The sequence below is a fragment of the Ochotona curzoniae genome, unplaced genomic scaffold (assembly GCF_017591425.1).
Source record: "Ochotona curzoniae isolate NIBS_2020 unplaced genomic scaffold, NIBS_Ocur_1.0 contig_2210, whole genome shotgun sequence".
In the NCBI taxonomy this organism is placed as follows: Eukaryota; Metazoa; Chordata; class Mammalia; order Lagomorpha; family Ochotonidae; genus Ochotona; species Ochotona curzoniae.
The window spans coordinates 32,483,429-32,501,766 of record NW_024465369.1 but is presented as its reverse complement, the minus strand read 5'-3'; the positions used below and the strand labels follow the sequence as shown (position 1 = coordinate 32,501,766).

Genomic DNA, 18,338 nt, shown 5'->3' with positions numbered 1-18,338 from the left:
TCCATATCCGATCTAGATCTCTGTTCATGACCTGGGAAAGCAACAGAGGGTAGCTCAAGTCTTTGGGCCCCTGCACCCACATGGAAGACCTTAAAGAAGCTCCTATCTCCAGGCCATTGTGGCCATTTGGGGAGTCAGCCAGTATATGGAGGATCTCTTTCGGCTTATCCTTTTCTTCTTAACTCAGTCTTCAGATGTAACAACAACAAAAACAGTAGTGATAACAACAATAAAATCTTTAAAAAAACTTGACAACTTGTTTAGAAGGCATTTAAGGATGAAAGTGAGGTTGGGCCTCAAAGAATTTTGGCTAAATTTCTTTTCACCCCTTGGTGCATGTATAGTTTCCTCTGTAACTTCATGTGATATATATATAGCAGGGAAAAAAATGGGGGGAGAAACAAAACACCTTATCATTAGCTAGCTTAGTGTGCTCAGCTTCCCTGCTAAGACCCCACCCACCAATCAAGATCAGGCATGATGTATAGCACAGATAGCTTGCAGTTTTCTTTTAGTGTGTGTGTGTGTGTGTGTGTGTGTATTTTTAATTAAATAGATCAACATGTTAAAATAAGTAATTACAGGATTTTTTTTCCATTATAGTTTAGCAATTTTTACATTGCTGATAAGGGTAAAAAGTTACAAGGGCTAAAGAGAATATTGAGGAGAAGCCCCACCCAGTCCCCTACACACCCCAGGTCCCAGATGTAGGACATGTTCTGAGATCCTTGCTCAAGTGGTCCTGGTAGTTCACCAGTTATGCATTGCTGCCAATCTTGCCACTCCAGACACGATGAAGCTGTTGAATAATCTACTGATGGACATAGTTCATCATGGAGTCTCCCTTTGTCCAGTGTTTCGCTGCCAACCATATAGCTGTGGTGATTGATTGACCTGTTCTATCTTCTGTCTTTTCTTGGTTAAGGTTCTGAGTCTGCCATTTTGGTTGAGTGGATCCCCAAAGAGACTTTGAGATGTTCCCATACCAGATTCCTATATGTACTCTCGAGTACAGGGCCTGGCACAGTCCATCTCTCTGATCAACTGGTGGTTGCAATTGCTGGGTTGGTTCCGTCTTCTGCCCCGACTTCCACTGGAACCAATGGGTGTTACAGTGTATCCTGGTTCTGGTCATCACATACTCGGCCATCACATAAACCAGTGGGAGCTGCAGCCTAGTCAGAGCGACTCAGAATAACCCCCACCAGGCCTGCCCCTGCTCTGGTTTGCCAGTATGTGTAGCGGACTAGTCCAGTCTGTCCCATATCCCATTTGGCTCTCGTAAATGTCGAAGGGTATTGGAGCTTAGTTCCATCGAACCAGCTCAACTGTCAGGCCCTCTCGGATGTTGTTGAGTGCCTCTCTGTCTAGCCACCCCAGCCCCTGTCCTAGTTGTTTTGTGCCCTTGCATGTGAATGGTAGCCCAAGAGGAATGAGCCCCCTACTTCCCTCCCCGGGTCACTCTCACTCCCGAACTATGCACTCTCCAGGTGACCCTGTGCTGGCCTCCTAGTTTTTAAAAATCTTTATAAGTGTTCAATTCAGTGGCAATAGGTAGATTCAGATTGTTCTATCATTACTGCCATTGTTCTTTATTTTTGCCATCTTCTCCAAGTGAGACTCCTTTGCATTTTTAACATGAACTCTCCATCCCACTGTATCCTCTAGCTTCTAGCAAACATCATTTTGATTTTGTCTGCATTTGGCCATGCTAGGGAGCATTCAGCAATATTTGTCCTGTTATAACTTGCTTATTTTAGCTAGAATTAAAGGGTCTTCATGTTGTGGCATGTCCAGATTTCCTTCATTTTAAAGTCTATAAATGATATTCTTGTTTGTATGAGGGTACTATGAAAAGTTGTAGGAAAGTGGAATTGTAAGTTTATCTTAGTACATAAAATTTGATTATAAACTAATAGGGTTTTTTGCAAGATGGGATTTGCCATGAATTTTTTAAAGACGTCATAGTTCATAGCACATTTTATATTCATTTATGTTCATCCATTGGTAAACTCTTGAGCTGCTTCCATCCTTTTCATATTGTGAATAGTGCTACTGTAAGCATGGATGTGTAAATACCTCGTCACATACCATTTTTCACTTCTGTTATGTGCTCTCAAATGAAATTACTGGATCATATGGTAGTTCTGTATTTGATGTTTTTGAGGAGCTGCCATATGACTTTTCTGCAGTGGCTGCAGAATTTTCTGTTGCATCCAATTTTCGCAGCATTCTGATTGCGCCATATCGTTTCTTGGATGCGCACAACATTTGGATCTCCTGTGTGGGTTGCAGAAACCCAAGCACATAGGACATTTGCTACCTCCCAGGTGCATTAACAGGAAATTGTGTAAGAAACAGATCTGGGCGCATGGTTAGTGTGGCTTAAGCCCCTATGCCACAGCTCTCATAACAGGATGTGAAGTACCATAGAGTTGTGATTTTTGCTGTGCTTACTGGCCATTTAAATATCTTCTTTGGACAAAACAAAAATTTTTTTTTAGATTTTTATTTATTTATTTATTTATTGGAAAGTCAGATATACAGAGAGGAGGAGAGACGGAGAGGAAGATCTTTTGTCTGATGATTCACTCCCCAAGTGAGCACAACGGTCGATGCTGTGCCAGGAATTTCCTCCAGGTCTCCAGTGCAGGTGCAGGGAGCTGGACGGAAAGTGGGGTTGCCGGATTAGAACTGGTGCCCATATGGGATCCTGGCACATGCAAGGTGAGAACTTTAGCTGCTAGGCTACTGTTCCGAGCCCCAACCCCATCTTTCTTAACAAGTTTGAGTATTCTAGATAATGCATTTTATAGGATTCCTTACTGTAGTGCAGAAGGAACATGTGACTTGTAAAATTTTGTTGTATGTAATTTGTGTGTGAATTTGATGGAAAACAGTGGTTGTAGTTGGTAATGCTAGAAATCACTATGGTATGTTAAGCATGTACATAGATCTTTATGAACTTTTTAACTAGACACACGTGTTGTGTTTGTGTGTGTATGAATGCAGGTGTACACACACACACACTTGTATGTTTTCTTAATAGGTGCAATGGATGAGCTTCACAGTCTGGATCCGAGAAGGCAAGAGCTGTTGGAAGCCAGGTTCACTGGAGTTGCGAGTGGGAGCACGGGGAGCACTGGCAGTTGCAGTGTTGGAGCTAAAGTGAGTACAGCTCTTGCCTGTGTTCAGGTGATCTCTGGCACATATGCAAAGCAGCAGCTCATTACTTACTGGAACTTTTATGATTATGAAAAAGTTGGCAAAAATAATTCCTGGTGTACCTAATTGTCACGAGAATTAGGATACCGCATGATGTGTTTTAGGGATAAAAATGCTATTAGGTATGCATGTGATTAGATTTGGTTAACTCAGGTAGTTTCCCAGTTCAGAAGCCTTTGTCTTTAAACACATCTGCAAAGTTCTTTTTTGCTGTGCAAGCTAACCACATTCACAGGTTCTAGGGTGAGAACCTGGTCCCAGGAACTGCTGTTGTGCTAATCATATACCATCATCCTTCTGTTTTAGTTTTCAAAATTTTGTTTAGTACATTGGGAATAATTGGTGATGACTAATGCTGAAATAATTCCTAGGATAAGGTGTTACCAAACTATTTTATAATATAGCAAAAGTAAGATTAGTAAGCTCTCATATAAAAGGGTCCAGTTGACACCTGATAATTACAAGATAGAATGAGGTTTGTTCTGTTGAAAAGTAAATTTTATTTTTGTCAATTGGATTATCTGTTAAAAGTCCTTAGATATGATGAGTATTTACAGTGCTGTGAGGTTTAAAGACTACAATTATGTCATTTAGGTGAGTTATATAACTCTTCTCACTATGAACCATAAGCGCATTCTAAGTTTCCTTTATTATTTTTATAGTTTTACTGTATATGTGCTTCAATTCTAGCATCTACCTTTTGTATAGCATTGGTAACATTTCAGTTTTCTTTGAGGGGCAGGGAAAGAAAGTAAAAGAGATGTATTTCCCATCTGCTGATTTATTCCCTGATGTCTACAACAGTTAGGGTTGGTCTAGGCAGAAGCTGGGAACATGATCTCATCCTCCCATGGACCCAATTGAAAGGACCCAATTGAAAAATTTACCTGCTGCCTCCCGGGGAAGCCAAACCAGAAAGCTAGAACCTGAAGTGGAGTAGCCAGGATGGGAACTCTTGGTGCTCTGTCATGGGATATATACATCCCAAGTGACAACTCAACCAACATGCCAACTGTCTCCCCCTGTAATATTTTTATATTAGGACATAAATCACATGCTGTAAAGTGGACCCATGGAAAATATACGTTTGGGGCTTTGTAAATGTATTTGCAATGCTGTGCAAGCATTAACACTATCATTTTCTAGATAGTTCTTATCACCCTGAAACTTAGGCCACAAACATTAGAAGCAACACTGCTATTAATCCTGTTCCCATACCCTACATTCTCACCACTGGCATCTGCTCTGCTTTGTTTTTCTGGAGGTGCGTTTTCATATAAACGGAGATATGTTTTATGTGACATTTTGTGTTGGACTTTTCAACCCACTCATTTTGAGAGTTACAGTTTATGAGTCAGTAGTCCATTACAGGATTATCCCATGCCTTGTTTATCTGTTCATGAATTGGTGGACATTTGTGATTTTCCTGTTTTTGTTTGTTTTACATAGTTGATTAGGGTGCAAAGGGTCTGTTTTTATTTTTTTTAAAGTGAGTGTTGTATAATACTATGGTAGAAGCTTTTGTGTGGACTTGGTTTTCTAGGTGAATAATTAGGAGTACTATACTGATTTTTATGATAATTACATGTTTAATTTCTAGAAGATTTATTTAATGTTTTTTATCTGAAAGGCAAATCTAGAGAAAGAGATACAATTTTTTTAAAGATTTATTTATTTTTATTAAAAAAGGCAGATAAACAGAGAGGAGAAGACAGAAATGAAGATCTTCTGTCCACTGATGCACTCCCCCAGATGGCCGCAATGGCCTAAGCTGTGCCAATCCAAAGCCAGGAGCCAGGAGCCTCTTCCTGGTCTCCCACGCAGGTGCAGGGTCCCAAGGCTTTGGGCTGTCCTTGATAGTTTTTCCCAGGCCACAAGCAGGGAGCTGGACGGGAAGCTGATTAGGACTGGCGCCAATATCAGATCTCGGTGCATGCAAGGTGAGGACTTTAGCTAGCAGGCTACTGTGCCGAGGCCCATATACAAATCCTTTTATCCAATGGTTCACTTGCCCAATGGTTACAACTGCACAGTGTTGGGCCAGACCAAACCCAAGAGTCAAGAACTTCATCCTAATTTCCCATATGGATGGCAAGGGTCTGCAGCTTAGGGCCATGTCTCACTGGTTCCCTGGATCCATTAGTAGAGAACGGAGTTACAAATGGAGCTGTGTGGACTTGAATCAGTTCTTGTGAGATGTTCATTTTCTACACAGTAGCTTAATGCATCAAACCGCAACAAGTCCCATGTTTAGTATTTTGAGGAATAGCCAGAATATTTTTCAAACTAGCTGCATCATTTTATATTCTCTCCAGCATTCATCACATCTCTGCCAATACTTTTTTTGTGTTTTAGCCATTCTGGATAGTATGTAGGTGATATCTAATTCTGGTTTTGATGTACATTTTCCTACTGACTGATAATGCCGAGTGTCTTTTTATATGCTTATTTACCAGTTATATCTCTTCCTTGAAATATTCAAAATCTTCTGCCTATTTTTAAATTGAGTTGTTTGTTTTGAAGAATTACTTAGTTTTATCTGAAAGGCAGATTTACATAGAAGGTGAAACAGAGATCTTCCATCTGCTGGTTCACTCCTCAAAAGCCTGCAGTAGCCAGTTCTGGGCCAGTCCAAAGCCAAGAACCTGAGCTTCTTCTGGGTTTCCCATTTGGTTGCAGGAGCCCAAGCACGTGGGCTGTCTCCAGCCGCCTCTCCCAGGCACTGGATTGGTAGTGGAGCAGCTGAGATTTGAACCCATGCCCAGAATTCCATTTCTTTTGCTGTGGATTTTCGCTTGTCTTATTATTTGTTGAAAACATTGTCTTCACTGAGTTGATGGAACTTTTGTCAAAAGTGACTATAAATGTGTGGATTTACCTCTGGGTTGTGTTCCAAAGATAGGTATCTACCCTTATGCCATATCATAGTGTGTTAGCTTAGCATTGTAGGCTGTAGTGTGTATCCTCCATCTTAAGACTTTTTTTTAAAAAAAAGATTGATTTATTTTTATTGGAAAGGCAGTATACAAAGAGGAGATAAAGAGATAAAGACTCTTAAGATAGTTTTGATTATTCTGGGTCTAGCACATTTAAATATGATTTTGGTGATCAGCTTGTCAATTTACAGGAAAGCCATCTGGTCTTTTGATGGAAATTACAGTGATTGTTGTTGTTTTAGGGAATATTGTTTGTTATCATAAGAACATTAAGTTTTTCAGTCTGTCCACAGATGTCTTTACATTTTTTTACATCTTTATGTTAACATTTTTTTCTTATGTACAAGTCTTGGACATTTGTTTTATTAAAAATGTATTTCTCATTCTTTTCATGGCATTAAAATGGAATTATCTTCTTAATTTTCAGAATTTTCATTGCTGTAGAGAAATACAATTGATTTTTGAATGTTTGTCTTGTGACTACAGTCTTACAGAATTTATTAGATCTAATAGTATTTTTGGTGTTGTTGCTTAATGTTTTCCATATATGAGATCTGTTGCCTACCAAAGAGACGGTTTGGCCTCTTCTTTAATTAGTATGCCATTAATTTCTTTTTCTTGCCTGATTGTCTTGGTTGGAATCTCAGGCTCAGTGTTGAATAGAAGTAGTGACAGACTACATCTTGTGTTGTGGGAAAGCTGTACTTTCTCAAGTAAGAAAGTTTCTTCCGTTTCTAAATTATTTCTATTTTTGCTTCTACCCTAGCCCTGCCTCCCCACTACCCTCTGGATGTGTTTAACCAGATACATTTTCTAGTTCTTATCAGTTTGTTGAGATGATCACATTTTGAGCCATTGTTTACATTTATTGTTGATTACTTTCTTTATGTGGAACTAACCTTGCATTCCTAAGACGAATTTTATTTGATTAAGGAATATAACTTGTTCTGTATGTTGCTGAATTTGGCATACTGTTATTTGGTTCAGGATTTTTACGTCTGTATTTAAAGTTTGTTGCTCTATACTTTTCTTGTATTAATTTGGTTGTTTTTGGTATCCAAGTAAGTAAGTTCCCCTCTGGTTGTTTGGAAGTTTGTGAAGAATGAATGTTAGTCCTGCTTTGTAGAATTCATGGGTAGAGCCAGCTTATGCTAGAATTTTCTTAGTGGGCATTTTTTAGTTTATTTTATAAATTTATGAATTCTGTTTTTTTTTTATTCATAAAGGTCTATTCAAATTATTTATCCCTTCCTCCCCTGCAGCATTTTTGAGTTAGGATCTGTGAATTTTATATATTTAAGATATATAACATGCTGTTTTCATACCTGTATACATTGAACGATGAAGATATTAGGATGACCTTTTGTGTGCTAAAAGATTTATGGTCTTTTATTTATTTTAAGCAAATGTCAGGTGTACACAGCACCGTAACTATTGCCACTGTGCCTATGCTGTACCTTAGATCCCCTGAACTTATTTGCGTGACTGAAGCTTTGTTTGCTGTTATTGGCATCTCCTGTTTTCCCTCCCTCTCTGTCCCAGGAATCGCCATTCTGTTCTGTCCCTATATGAGGTATGAGTTTGACTTATTTCGATTCCACACCTAAGTAAGATTATACAGTATTTATATTTTCTTGTCTGGCTCAGTTCACTCAGTGCAGTGTCCTTCAGGGTCTCCCATCTTGTGAAGATTTTTGTTTTAATTTTTTAAAAAATTTATTGCAAAAATAAATAGAGAGGAGGAGAGACGGGAAGATCTTCCGTCTGATGATTCACTCCCCAAGTGTCCGCAACAGCTGGAGCTGAACCAATCTGAAGCCAGGAGGCAGGAGCCTCTTCGGATCTCCCATGTGGGTGCAGGAACCCAAGGCCTGGGACCATCCTCAACTGCTTTCCCAGACCAAAAGCAGGCAGCTGGATGGCAAGCAGGCCTGCTGGGATTAGAACTGGTGCCCATATGGGATCCCGGCACATGCAAGGTGTGGACATTAGCCAATGAGCTTCCACACCAGGCCTGAAGATTTTATTTTTTACTAAGTATAAATGGTATTCTTCTGTGAATATACTCTTCTTGATTTCTCCATCACTAGACTATTAGGTTGTTTTTAATATCTTGGCTGTTACGAATGATGCTGAAATGAATGTGAGTGTATATATCTCTTGGATCTATTCACTTAGTTTTCTTTGAATATGTATCTAGAAATGAAATTATTGGATCGTGTAGCGACTCTATTTTAAGTTTTTTTTTTTTTTTTAAGATTTATTTATTGGAAAGTCAGATATACAGAGAGGAGAAGGAGAGACAGAGAGGAAAATCTTCCATCTGATGATTCACTCCCCAAGTGAGCACAACGGCCGATGCTATGCTGATCCAAAGCCAGGATCCAGGAACTTCCTCCAGGTCTCCCACACAGGTGCAGGGTCCCAATGCTCGGGGCTGTCCTCGACTGCTTTCCCAGGCCACAGACAGGGAGCTGATGGGAAGTGGAGCAGCCGGGATTAGAACCGGTGCCCAAATGGGATCCTGGCGTTTTCAAGGTGAGGACTTTAGCTACTAGGCCACTCCGCCCGGCCCTCTATTTTTAAATTTTAAAGAACTCTTTAGCTTAACGGTTAAGATGCCTATGTCCCACGTCGGAGTTCCTGGGTTTCTTAGAGTTTTGATAGACATGGCGTTGAATCTGTAGATTATTTTGGGCAGTATGAGGATGCTAACAGTATTTTTAATCTACATATCTTTAAAACTATTTATTTATTTGTTTGTTTGTTTATTTATTTAGGCGTATGTGAGGGGTAAAGATTATTTAACATATTTGGCAGGCAGAATTTGCATAGAGTCTTCCATCCACTGGTTCACTCCCCAGGTGAGTGCATTGCTGGAGCTGGGCTGGCCCAAAAGCAGAATTCCTTCTAAATCTTCTGCATGGGTGCATGGCCCCAAGGACTTGGGCCATTTTCTGCGCATTGTCCAGGCACAGCAGGAGGGAGTTGCATTGTAAATGGAGCCTGTTGGACTCCAACCAGTGCTCGTAGGGTTTGCTGGTGGTGTTGGAAGTCACAACACTGGCCCGACAGTATTATTTTTTTCAACTCATGACCACATCTTTCCATTTATTTTTGTCATCTTCAGTTTTCTCTCATCAGTATTTTACGATTTTCACTGCACAAATTCTTCCTTGGTTAAATTTACTTTCAAGTTTTTTTTTTTATGCTTTTATGGACTGGGTTTTTTGTGTGAGCAGTTCATCAGGATACGGAAATACTGAGTTTTTTGTGTGTTGTGTTTGTGTCTTGCAGCTTTACTGAATTAATTTTACAGTGTTCTAGCATTTTTTGGGTTTTTAGAATTTAAAATGATGTTACCTATAGAGAGTTGATTTCACTTTCTCCTTTCTAATTTGCATACCTTATGTTTCTTTTTCTTGCCTAATTGCACTGGTGAGGACTTCTAGTACAATATGGAATAGAAGTGACAAATACCCGCTGCCTTTTTCTCCTTAAAAAAAAAATGCTGGAGAGGCAGAAGAGACAAAATGAGCAAGAGTATGATCACAATTGCTGATTGTTTCCTCAAATGCCTACAATTGCAGTTAATGAGCTGGACTAAAACAGGGAGCTGGGAGCCAGTATCCCGTGCGTGGCATGGACCCAATTGGCTAAACCATTGTCTTCTGCCTCCTCTTAGCAGGAAGCCAAAATTAAAAATGGAGCCAGAATTCAAATCTGGGCGCTCCATTAAGGGATTCATGTGTTCTAACCAGTAGCTTAACCAATAGGTTAACACCTGCCCCAGAAAAATGAGCTTAGGGATTTGGTTTCAAGGTATGGTTTACCCACACAGTGTGATTGCCCTGAGTTTGTGTATTTGAGTATGTGATTTTTTTTCCTGGTCTTTTTCTAATATCTCAGTAATCTATAGACATTCCTGTTGAAATATTATGAGCTTCTCATTTTTCCTCAGCCTAAGAAAGCTTTCTCTTAAAGAAATAAAATTTCATTTATTTTTGAGACAAAGACAGAAGGAAATTGTTCACTCTGGGTATATTTCCCAAAAGCCCGCACTGGGCTGGGCTAGGCTGGGCTGAACTGAGCTGAAACCAGGACCCTAGAAGTGTGTCTGAGTTATCATTTGTTGCCCGACAGTGTGTGTGTTAGCAAGAAGGTGGAATCTGTGCAGAGTCAGGATTTGAACCCAGGCACTTGGATAAGATGTGGGTATCTCAAGGGGCATTTTAACTGGTGTCCCAGTGGCTCACCTCAACAGTTTGTTTTTTTTTTTTTTAATTATTTCTTTGATTTCTTGTGTTTTCCTCATGTTCTTCCTTTTTGAATTATCAGATATTTTAACAGTGGATCTGGTTGATGCGTCCTCTGTTTTTACTCTGATGGTTTTAAGTTCCTCATATTTATGATGTTATTAGATTATTCTACTTAAGTTAAATTACTAATTTTTTCTGCCAATGTTTTCTCCTACCATTTGGTGGATTAAGGATTTAAAAATTTTACCATCAACCTTTCATTCCAATTTTAGTATATGTGCTGCTGAAGTGAGGCACTACCATCGACCTTTTTATTAGTGATTATAAAATTCTCAAAGAATTTCTTATAAGTTCCGTTGCTTCAGTTTTTGCTCTTAATTATAACATCATTTGGTTATTTATTATGTATTCTTTGAATGCAGATTTACACTGGTTCATTCCTCAAATGTCCACTATGGTTGGAGCTAAGCAGATCTGCTCTGGAGCCAGTAGCTTCTTCCAGGTCTATCACGACTCACCTATATAATGGTTGACTTGGATTCTCCGTTGCAAGCCATTTAGTCTCCTTAAATCAGCTGTGATATTTTCTTGCCAGATTGCATTATTAGGGTGAGAAGGATCCTGTCGTATGCATCCTGTAGACTGTTGTATAGAGCCTTACCAGAAGCAGGGTAATGTGTTGGTGGTGATGGATAAAGGTTTTTCTTTACCTCATGGTGTGGGCTGCAGTCACAAACATGGGTGAGAATAGAAGTGATCAACTCAACTCAAGCTGTCAGGTCTACCTTCAGTCAGCCCTTAAATTGACATTATCTTACCATGAGTTTGGGCAAAAAGACATGACTGTTTCTAGTTCCCTATTCTGTACAGTTGGTTGTCCAGCCTTGCCTTGTTTAGAATGTTATTAAGAACCTCTCCAGGGACCATTGTCATGACGTGTAGTCGGCTAAGCCTCCATCTACTGCACAGCATCCCATATGGGCCCCGGTTTGCGTACTGGCTTCTGCACTTCTGATCTAGCTGTGCACCTGCAAAGAAGAAAAAGATAGCCCAATTGCTAGGGCTCCTGCACCGGTATGAGAGACTTGGAAGAGTTCCTGCCTTCTGTCTTCAGAGCAGCCCAGCTCTGATAGCTGTGGCCATTTGGGATAGAGGATCTCTCCCTCTGTTTCTCCTCTCCTTTCTGTAACTCTGCCCTTCAAATAAATAATTTCTTTCAAAAAGTTTGTCTTTGGATAACAGTGATAAAAGCCCAATACTGCATAGACAATATGGATAGTTCTAATGATTTGTTGACCCGGCAGCAAGCAAACACTGCATTTCCTATCTTTTGTCCTTTTGTTACTGTTGGCATTTCATATCTGTTTCTTCTTGTTAGATGAGTAAAGTGAGTGATGGTCGCCTGCATTTACCCAATGCCTCCCTGCTTGACCTCTGGTGTGTGAATTCTCAGCAGGTGGATCAGCTGCTCATGTCTCTGCCATCTTGTGGTTTGGGGTTTCCAGGCATCTGCATGGATAATCACGACCACTATATACCAGGTCTCCCTGGTTTATCCTGATTCCTTAGTTCTCCCCGCTATATAATATTGAGGCATTGTGGACTACGCCCACTGAGCCTCTGCAGGAAGGTAACACAGTTGAGCCTGGTCCCTCCTTCTCTTCCCCACTGTCATTGTTTTGGGCATTCTACTGGTCACTGTGTGCAGGACCCCTAGGACATGGAGAGGGTCTTATGGTTCTGGTTGACTACATGTTTACTGCCATGCCCTGGAGCTGCCCTTGTACTTTTTTCTCCTTCAATAACATGAAACCCCATAGCCCCTGCATCTCCTATACTGAGAAGGTGTTTCTTGGAATTCTTCATTGCAGCCTATCATATAGATAGGTCTTCCTTGGTGACATTGCTGTCAAAACCCTATTTGTACTTTAAAAGAAACCATTGAACTATTTCTCAAACCTGTTTGTGTCTGTCTTATTCCCACCAGCAGTGAGGCTACCTGTGCCCTAACTCTGTGAGGGTGGGAGTGGTGGATTGCAGGCCACTGCTCCCAATTAGGGTGATGGTGACGGGCCTGACTATGGCTGTATCCTCCCAGGGTGTGACAGTGATCAGGCTGGCAGCGGCCACCAGGGCTTTCTGGAGTCCACTCTCTGCTCCTGAACAAACTTGGTCAACCATTTTTAAATTATTAACAGAGTTTTAAAATCCAAGTTATATAGCATTATAAAGCTTTTCTGAGTCCCGCCTGCCTTGGGCTTTGTAGCAGTTTCATGCTCTGGGTTCCATGTTTTCTTCATGTTCATTCTTTACACCAAACTGTTCGTGGTTCGGTAAATGAGCTGGTTTTTTTTTTTTTTTTTTTTTTTTTTTTTTTGGTGTGTGTGGGGCATGTGATTTGCTCTGCCTTATATACCTTTTTCATCAGAACCTTCCTTATTTGGATGTCAACAGTCAGATCACATACAACTTTAAGAATGTTCCTGACTACCCTGTTTGACCTGCTTGCTCAAATCCAGGTGACCTGGGCCAGCCATCTGTGTCCTCCCGTTGACTTGTGCGTTTAACTGAGCAGAATTTATCCCATCCCATATCAATAACTGGTTTTCCTTGAGACTACTCAGTCCTTGAGGACCAAAGAGTGTGGCTCCCATCTTAGTAGTCTTACCTCCTGGCTTTCTATCAACTGTGCAGTCACTGCACTTTGTGGGATGGAAGAATTTTACTCTCAGAAATCAAGCCCCTGTGACCCGTGTGTGAGACCCAGATGGAGCTCCTGGCTCCCAGTTGCACCTGGCCCGGCCCTGGCTATATGATTGTTGAGGAGTGAATCAGCACATAGGAAGTCTCTTTTTGTCTGTCTCTCTGTCACTCTGCCTTTCAAGTCAATCAGTAAAATCTTCATAAACAAAACAAAAAAACAACTGAAACTGTACATTGGAGGAAGAATAAAAATGGAGCTCAGATATTTGATAGAGGCTGTGAGATGCCTCTTTATCCTTGTGCCCTCTCTGGTGGGGACCGTGTGTCTGTCCTGATGGCTAGTCACTGGGAAAGGACTATTCAAGCCATAACAAAGTACATATTATAATTTAAAGAAAGAAGAAAGAAATCAAGGGTCAGGGCTATTGCTCAACCAGCTGATTCTCTTCCTGTAGTACCAGCACTCCCGTATAGGTGCTGGTTCTAATTCTGACTGCTCCACTTCCAGTTCAGCTCCTTGCTTATAGACTGGGGAAACCATGGAGGATGACCAAAGGTCTTGGGACCCTACACCCATGTGAGACTTCCAGAGGAGGCTCCTGGCTCCTGGCATCAGATTGGCTCAGCTTTAGTTGTTGAGGCATTTTGGGGGAGTGAGCCAACAGATGGAAGATCTTTGCTCTCCTTTTCTCTGTAAATCTGCCTTTCAAATAAAAAACATTAAGGAAAAATTCAGAATCATGTATCCTGATTCTAATCATTTTGTCCATAGGAGTAGAAAGATAGTCTTAACAGCTTGTATGTTAAACCTGCATCTAAAAAAAATCTGTTTAAGGATTCTAGCACAATCTGCTGGCATAATCAGTGGGTATTTTGAGATGTCATATCAGGAAAGTTAAGAGATGTTTGGAGCGATGAGAACATACAATAGCTTTTTCTCTTACATTTATTGGTACAGACATCTTAATATTGAAAATTAATGGACAACTAATAATAGCTAAGAACAGAATAATAGTGCTATTATCAGTGGGAACCCCAATATTTAGCCTGTTTTATTATAGTTTGATCTAGATTTTGGTCCTCATTAAAATAACTGATGTACCACCTTTAAAAATAAATGCTATGAAAAATTAAAAATAAATGCCATACACGGGGAATTGGAGTGCCTTCGGAGGCTGAGAACTCTGAGGTCACCCACCTCCGTTTGGATATCCCACATGGGATGGAAGAAGCCCATACCCTGCCTTGCAGGATCCAAGGTCATCGGAATGACAGCCAGGAGCACTGAGCGGTCCGCAGAGACAGAAAAGTGAACTTCTGTCGGGACTAGGGGGAGGAGCTTTCTCTGGTTCTTGCCTGGTGCCAACTTTGGGTCCCCACCCTTTCTCGTGGTGGCCATCGGTATCACTCCAGAAACCCCCAAAACGAACTAACAAATAAATAAACAAACAACCCCCCCCCCCCAGAATGGATGGAGAACAACAAGGAGGGCTTAGAGACGGGAAACGGGCAGTGAGGATGCACCTGTGACTTACTGGGTGGGACACAAAGATTGGTTGCTCCTCACTAGGGTTTTGAGGATTTCTCTGCACACCCCTCCTAGGGCTGTTCACCTAAACTGTTGACATATGTCTTGTTAGAGTTATAGAGTTGGAATACCTGAAAAACAGCCGGGTTCTGCAAAGTCGTGCTTCAACGCTATGAACTGCTGAGTGCTAAAATTAGAATAGACATGAGACAGCTGAATGCTAATCTGTGGCCATTTTAAGGTGTATAGAACCCGGATGTATATAAACTAATAACTGCAATGTTGATGTAGAAGTCGTAGGATGTGGTTCAGAACTTGCACTTTTTTTCCTCTCTCTCTTTTAACATGCTGGTTACACAATACCATGTTAACTAATTCCATTATGTTATAAATTGTTACTGATGTAATGTCGGGGTTTTTGATTGATTGGGATGATATTCTGTCGGCTCTACCTTCAGACCAGAGACAGTCTACCCAAGAAACAGTTGAACTTATCTGGACAATAAGATGCTGGACTCTGTGCTTTGTAGATGCTTGCAAGGAGGGAATCTCAACTGAATCTGAACTGCAGTAATGCAACCATGAGGGGGGGCGGGTTTTGGGGAGGGTAGGGGGAATTCCTGAGCCTATAAAACTGTGTCACATAATGCAATGTAGTTGATAAGAAATAAATTTTAAAAAAACAAATAAATTTGAGAGAACAAAAAAAAATGCCATAGACAAGTCTTAGATATTTGGTTTTACTTTTTTTCATAAAAGACTTATTTATTTTAATTGCAAAGTCAGATATACAGAGAGGAGAGACAGATCTTCTGTCTGATGATTCACTCCCCAAGTGACTGCAACAGCTGGTGCTGCGCCGATCCAAAGTCAGGATCTCCCACGCGGGTCTCCCACGCGGGGTCAGGGTCCCAATGCTTTGGGCCGTCCTCGACTGTTTTCCCAGGCCACAAGCAGGGAGCTGGATGAGAAGCAGGGCCACCATGATTAAAACCAGCACCCGTATGGGATCCCGGTGCATTTGAGGCGAGGACTTTAGCCACTAGGCCACGATGGTGGGCCTAAGTAGTTTATTCTTTAAATTAATTGCAGAAAAAGAAGCCCAGTCTGGCTACCTTACACAAACAGTGGACATTGTTGGTGGAATATCAGGCAATTCACAGAATGATTCAGAAGCCTAGAGAGGTAAAATTGAATATTACTCACTGGCCCGGCATGGTGGCCTACTTGCTAAAGTCCTCACTTGAATGTGCTGGCATCCCATATGGGCACTGGTTCTAATCTTGGCAGCTCCGCTTTCCATCTGGCTGCCTGTTTGTGACCTGGGAGAGCAGCAGAGGATGGCCCAAAGCCTTGGGACCCTGCACCCTGAGTGATCTCGAAGAGGCTCTGGACTACAGGCTTTTAGCTTTTGGATCAGCACAGCTCTGTCCATTGTGGTCACTTGGAGAGTGAATCATCAGACAGAAGATTTTTCTCTGTCTCTTCTCCTCCCTGTGTATCTGATTTTCCAATAAAAATAAATAGATCTTTTTAAAAAATTGAGTATCCAGGCAGAAGGAGCTGTTCAACTTTTGGCCTTACTATTTGGACAGTATTTAAAACAGGAACAGCAAAAAAAAAAAAAAAAAAAAACCCAAACAAACAAAAAAACCACTGCTATTTCCTACCCCATTCTTATCTTGTTACCTTGGCAGCCGTAGTTCTAGGAGAACTAGTTGGCTAGTTTGATATTGACCTGGGCCGTAGCTGTTGTGAAGTTGGCATAAATATTAAGCCCCACAGTGGGAAATGTATACTGTACTTTATATTATTAAACTGGAATTTCAGACTTGAAATTTAGGACAGTGCCTTTTTATTATTATTATTATATTTTAGCAATTTTTACATTGCTGATAAGGGTAAAAAGTTACAAGGGCTAAAGGGAATATTGAGGAGAAGCCCACCCAGTCCCCTACACACCCCAGGTCCTGGATGTAGGGCATGCCCTGAAATCCTTGCTCAAGTAGTTCCAGTAATTCACCAGTTATGCATTGCTGCCAGTCTCGTCACTCCAGACACGATGAGGCTGTTGAATAATCTGCTGATGGACATAGTTCATCATAGAGTCTCCCTTTGTCCAATGTTTCGCTGCCAACATATAGCTGTGGTGATTGATTGACCTGTTCTATCTTCTGTCTTTTCTTGGTTAAGGTTCTGAGTCTGCCATTTTGGTTGAGTGGGTCCCCAAAGAGACTTTGAGATGTTCCCATACCAGATTCCTATATGTACTCTCAAGTACAGGGCCTGGCACAGTCCATCTCCCCGATCAGCTTAGGACAGTGCTTTTTTAAGGAAGCAAAAAATTTTTATTCTAGGTTATATTTGGTTAGGTGGGGGCATCTATTGGTGAAATATAGCATTGCAGTTTCAACTTTTTTTTTTTCCTTTGAGAGAGAAAGAGAAAGGAATGCTCATCTGCTGGTTTACTTCCTCAGATGGCCAACACAGCCCGGCCTGGGCAGAAGCCAGGTACTCAGTCCTCAGCTCCCACGTGGGTTACAGTAATGAAGGCACTCAAACCCTGTGACGCGCTGTTCTTCCTGGAACTGATTTGCAGGAAATTGGAGTTCATGAGGCCAGAGCTGGGTGTCGAATGTTGAAGTTAAACACTCTGCTATAGGATTCTTTTCTGGTCTCAAACATACTCATTTTTGCTTGCTCTCTGGCAAACATATTCTATAATTTATATTTATCTTTCATATGATTACTCTTGCAACTGCTCAATCCAATGCTGCTATTGTAGCATCAAAGTAAACATTGATTGTGAGTGTGCCTGTGTTCCAGTTAACGTTTATTTGCACAAGCAAGTAGAGGGCTATGCCTGGCTGACCTCTGGACTAAAGCAACTGTGTTTCATACAGTTCCCTGGCACTCATCTTACACACCAGTATGGACAAATACATATTTCTAACTTGCCGTGTGTGACTACAGAGGACTTGAAGCACAGCTAATTCAGCTAACAAAATTAATTTTTATACCTTTTTTTTAAATTAAGAAAAATATCAGCTAATTTAAATATTATTTTTACCGAACTTTCAACAATATTGCAGTGAAAGCCTTACCAAGGCAGGTTAACAGAGGAGTTAGGAAGTGTGCTTTTTTTTTTTTAAAGAGATATACTTATTTATGTTTTATTTGTAAGGCAGAGTTAGAGGGACAGAGAGATATCTTCCATCCACTGGCTCACTCCCCAAATGGCCACAAAGGCCAGAGCTGGGCCGGTGTGAAGCCAGGAGCCAGGAATCTCCTCCATGTCTCCCAAGAAGGCACAGGGTCCTAAGGGCTTGAGCCGTCCTCCACTGCTTTCCTAGTCCATAACAGGGAGTTGGATAAGAAGTGGAGCAGCTGAGACTCGAATAGGTGCCTATGTAGGATGCCAGTACCAGAGGTAGAGGTGTAGCCTATTATACCATGGTGCTGTCCCCCAGGTAAAATGCGTTTTACTGATGGAGGAATTCTGACACAAGAAGCTAAGGTAAGAAATAGATGCTTTTCTGGAGAAATACTACTGGTTTTCCTGGGAGTTAATACTGAGAATGTTAGAGCTTTTTAAAGCAAGTCATTTAAAAAGTCCTTACTTGACAGAGAGGAATGTATTTCTGTGTGTATTTCCAGATGCCCACAACAGTTGGGGCTGGACTCGGG

The 18,338-nt window shown here is 41.0% G+C and overlaps 1 protein-coding gene across 2 annotated transcripts in view; it reads left to right on the top strand.

Moving 5' to 3' along the window:
- The window catches only part of TLK1 (tousled like kinase 1), a 143,471-nt gene that overhangs the window by 39,019 nt on the left and 86,114 nt on the right, over positions 1–18,338 (top strand). Inside the window, exons 2-3 of one of the 2 annotated variants that reach the window (XM_040971701.1) lie at positions 3,050–3,168; positions 8,942–9,025. In XM_040971701.1, the coding sequence (XP_040827635.1) occupies positions 3,050–3,168; positions 8,942–9,025 (203 nt within the window). The remainder of the gene's footprint in view (positions 1–3,049; positions 3,169–8,941; positions 9,026–18,338) is intronic. The other variant, XM_040971702.1, reaches the window with a different exon arrangement.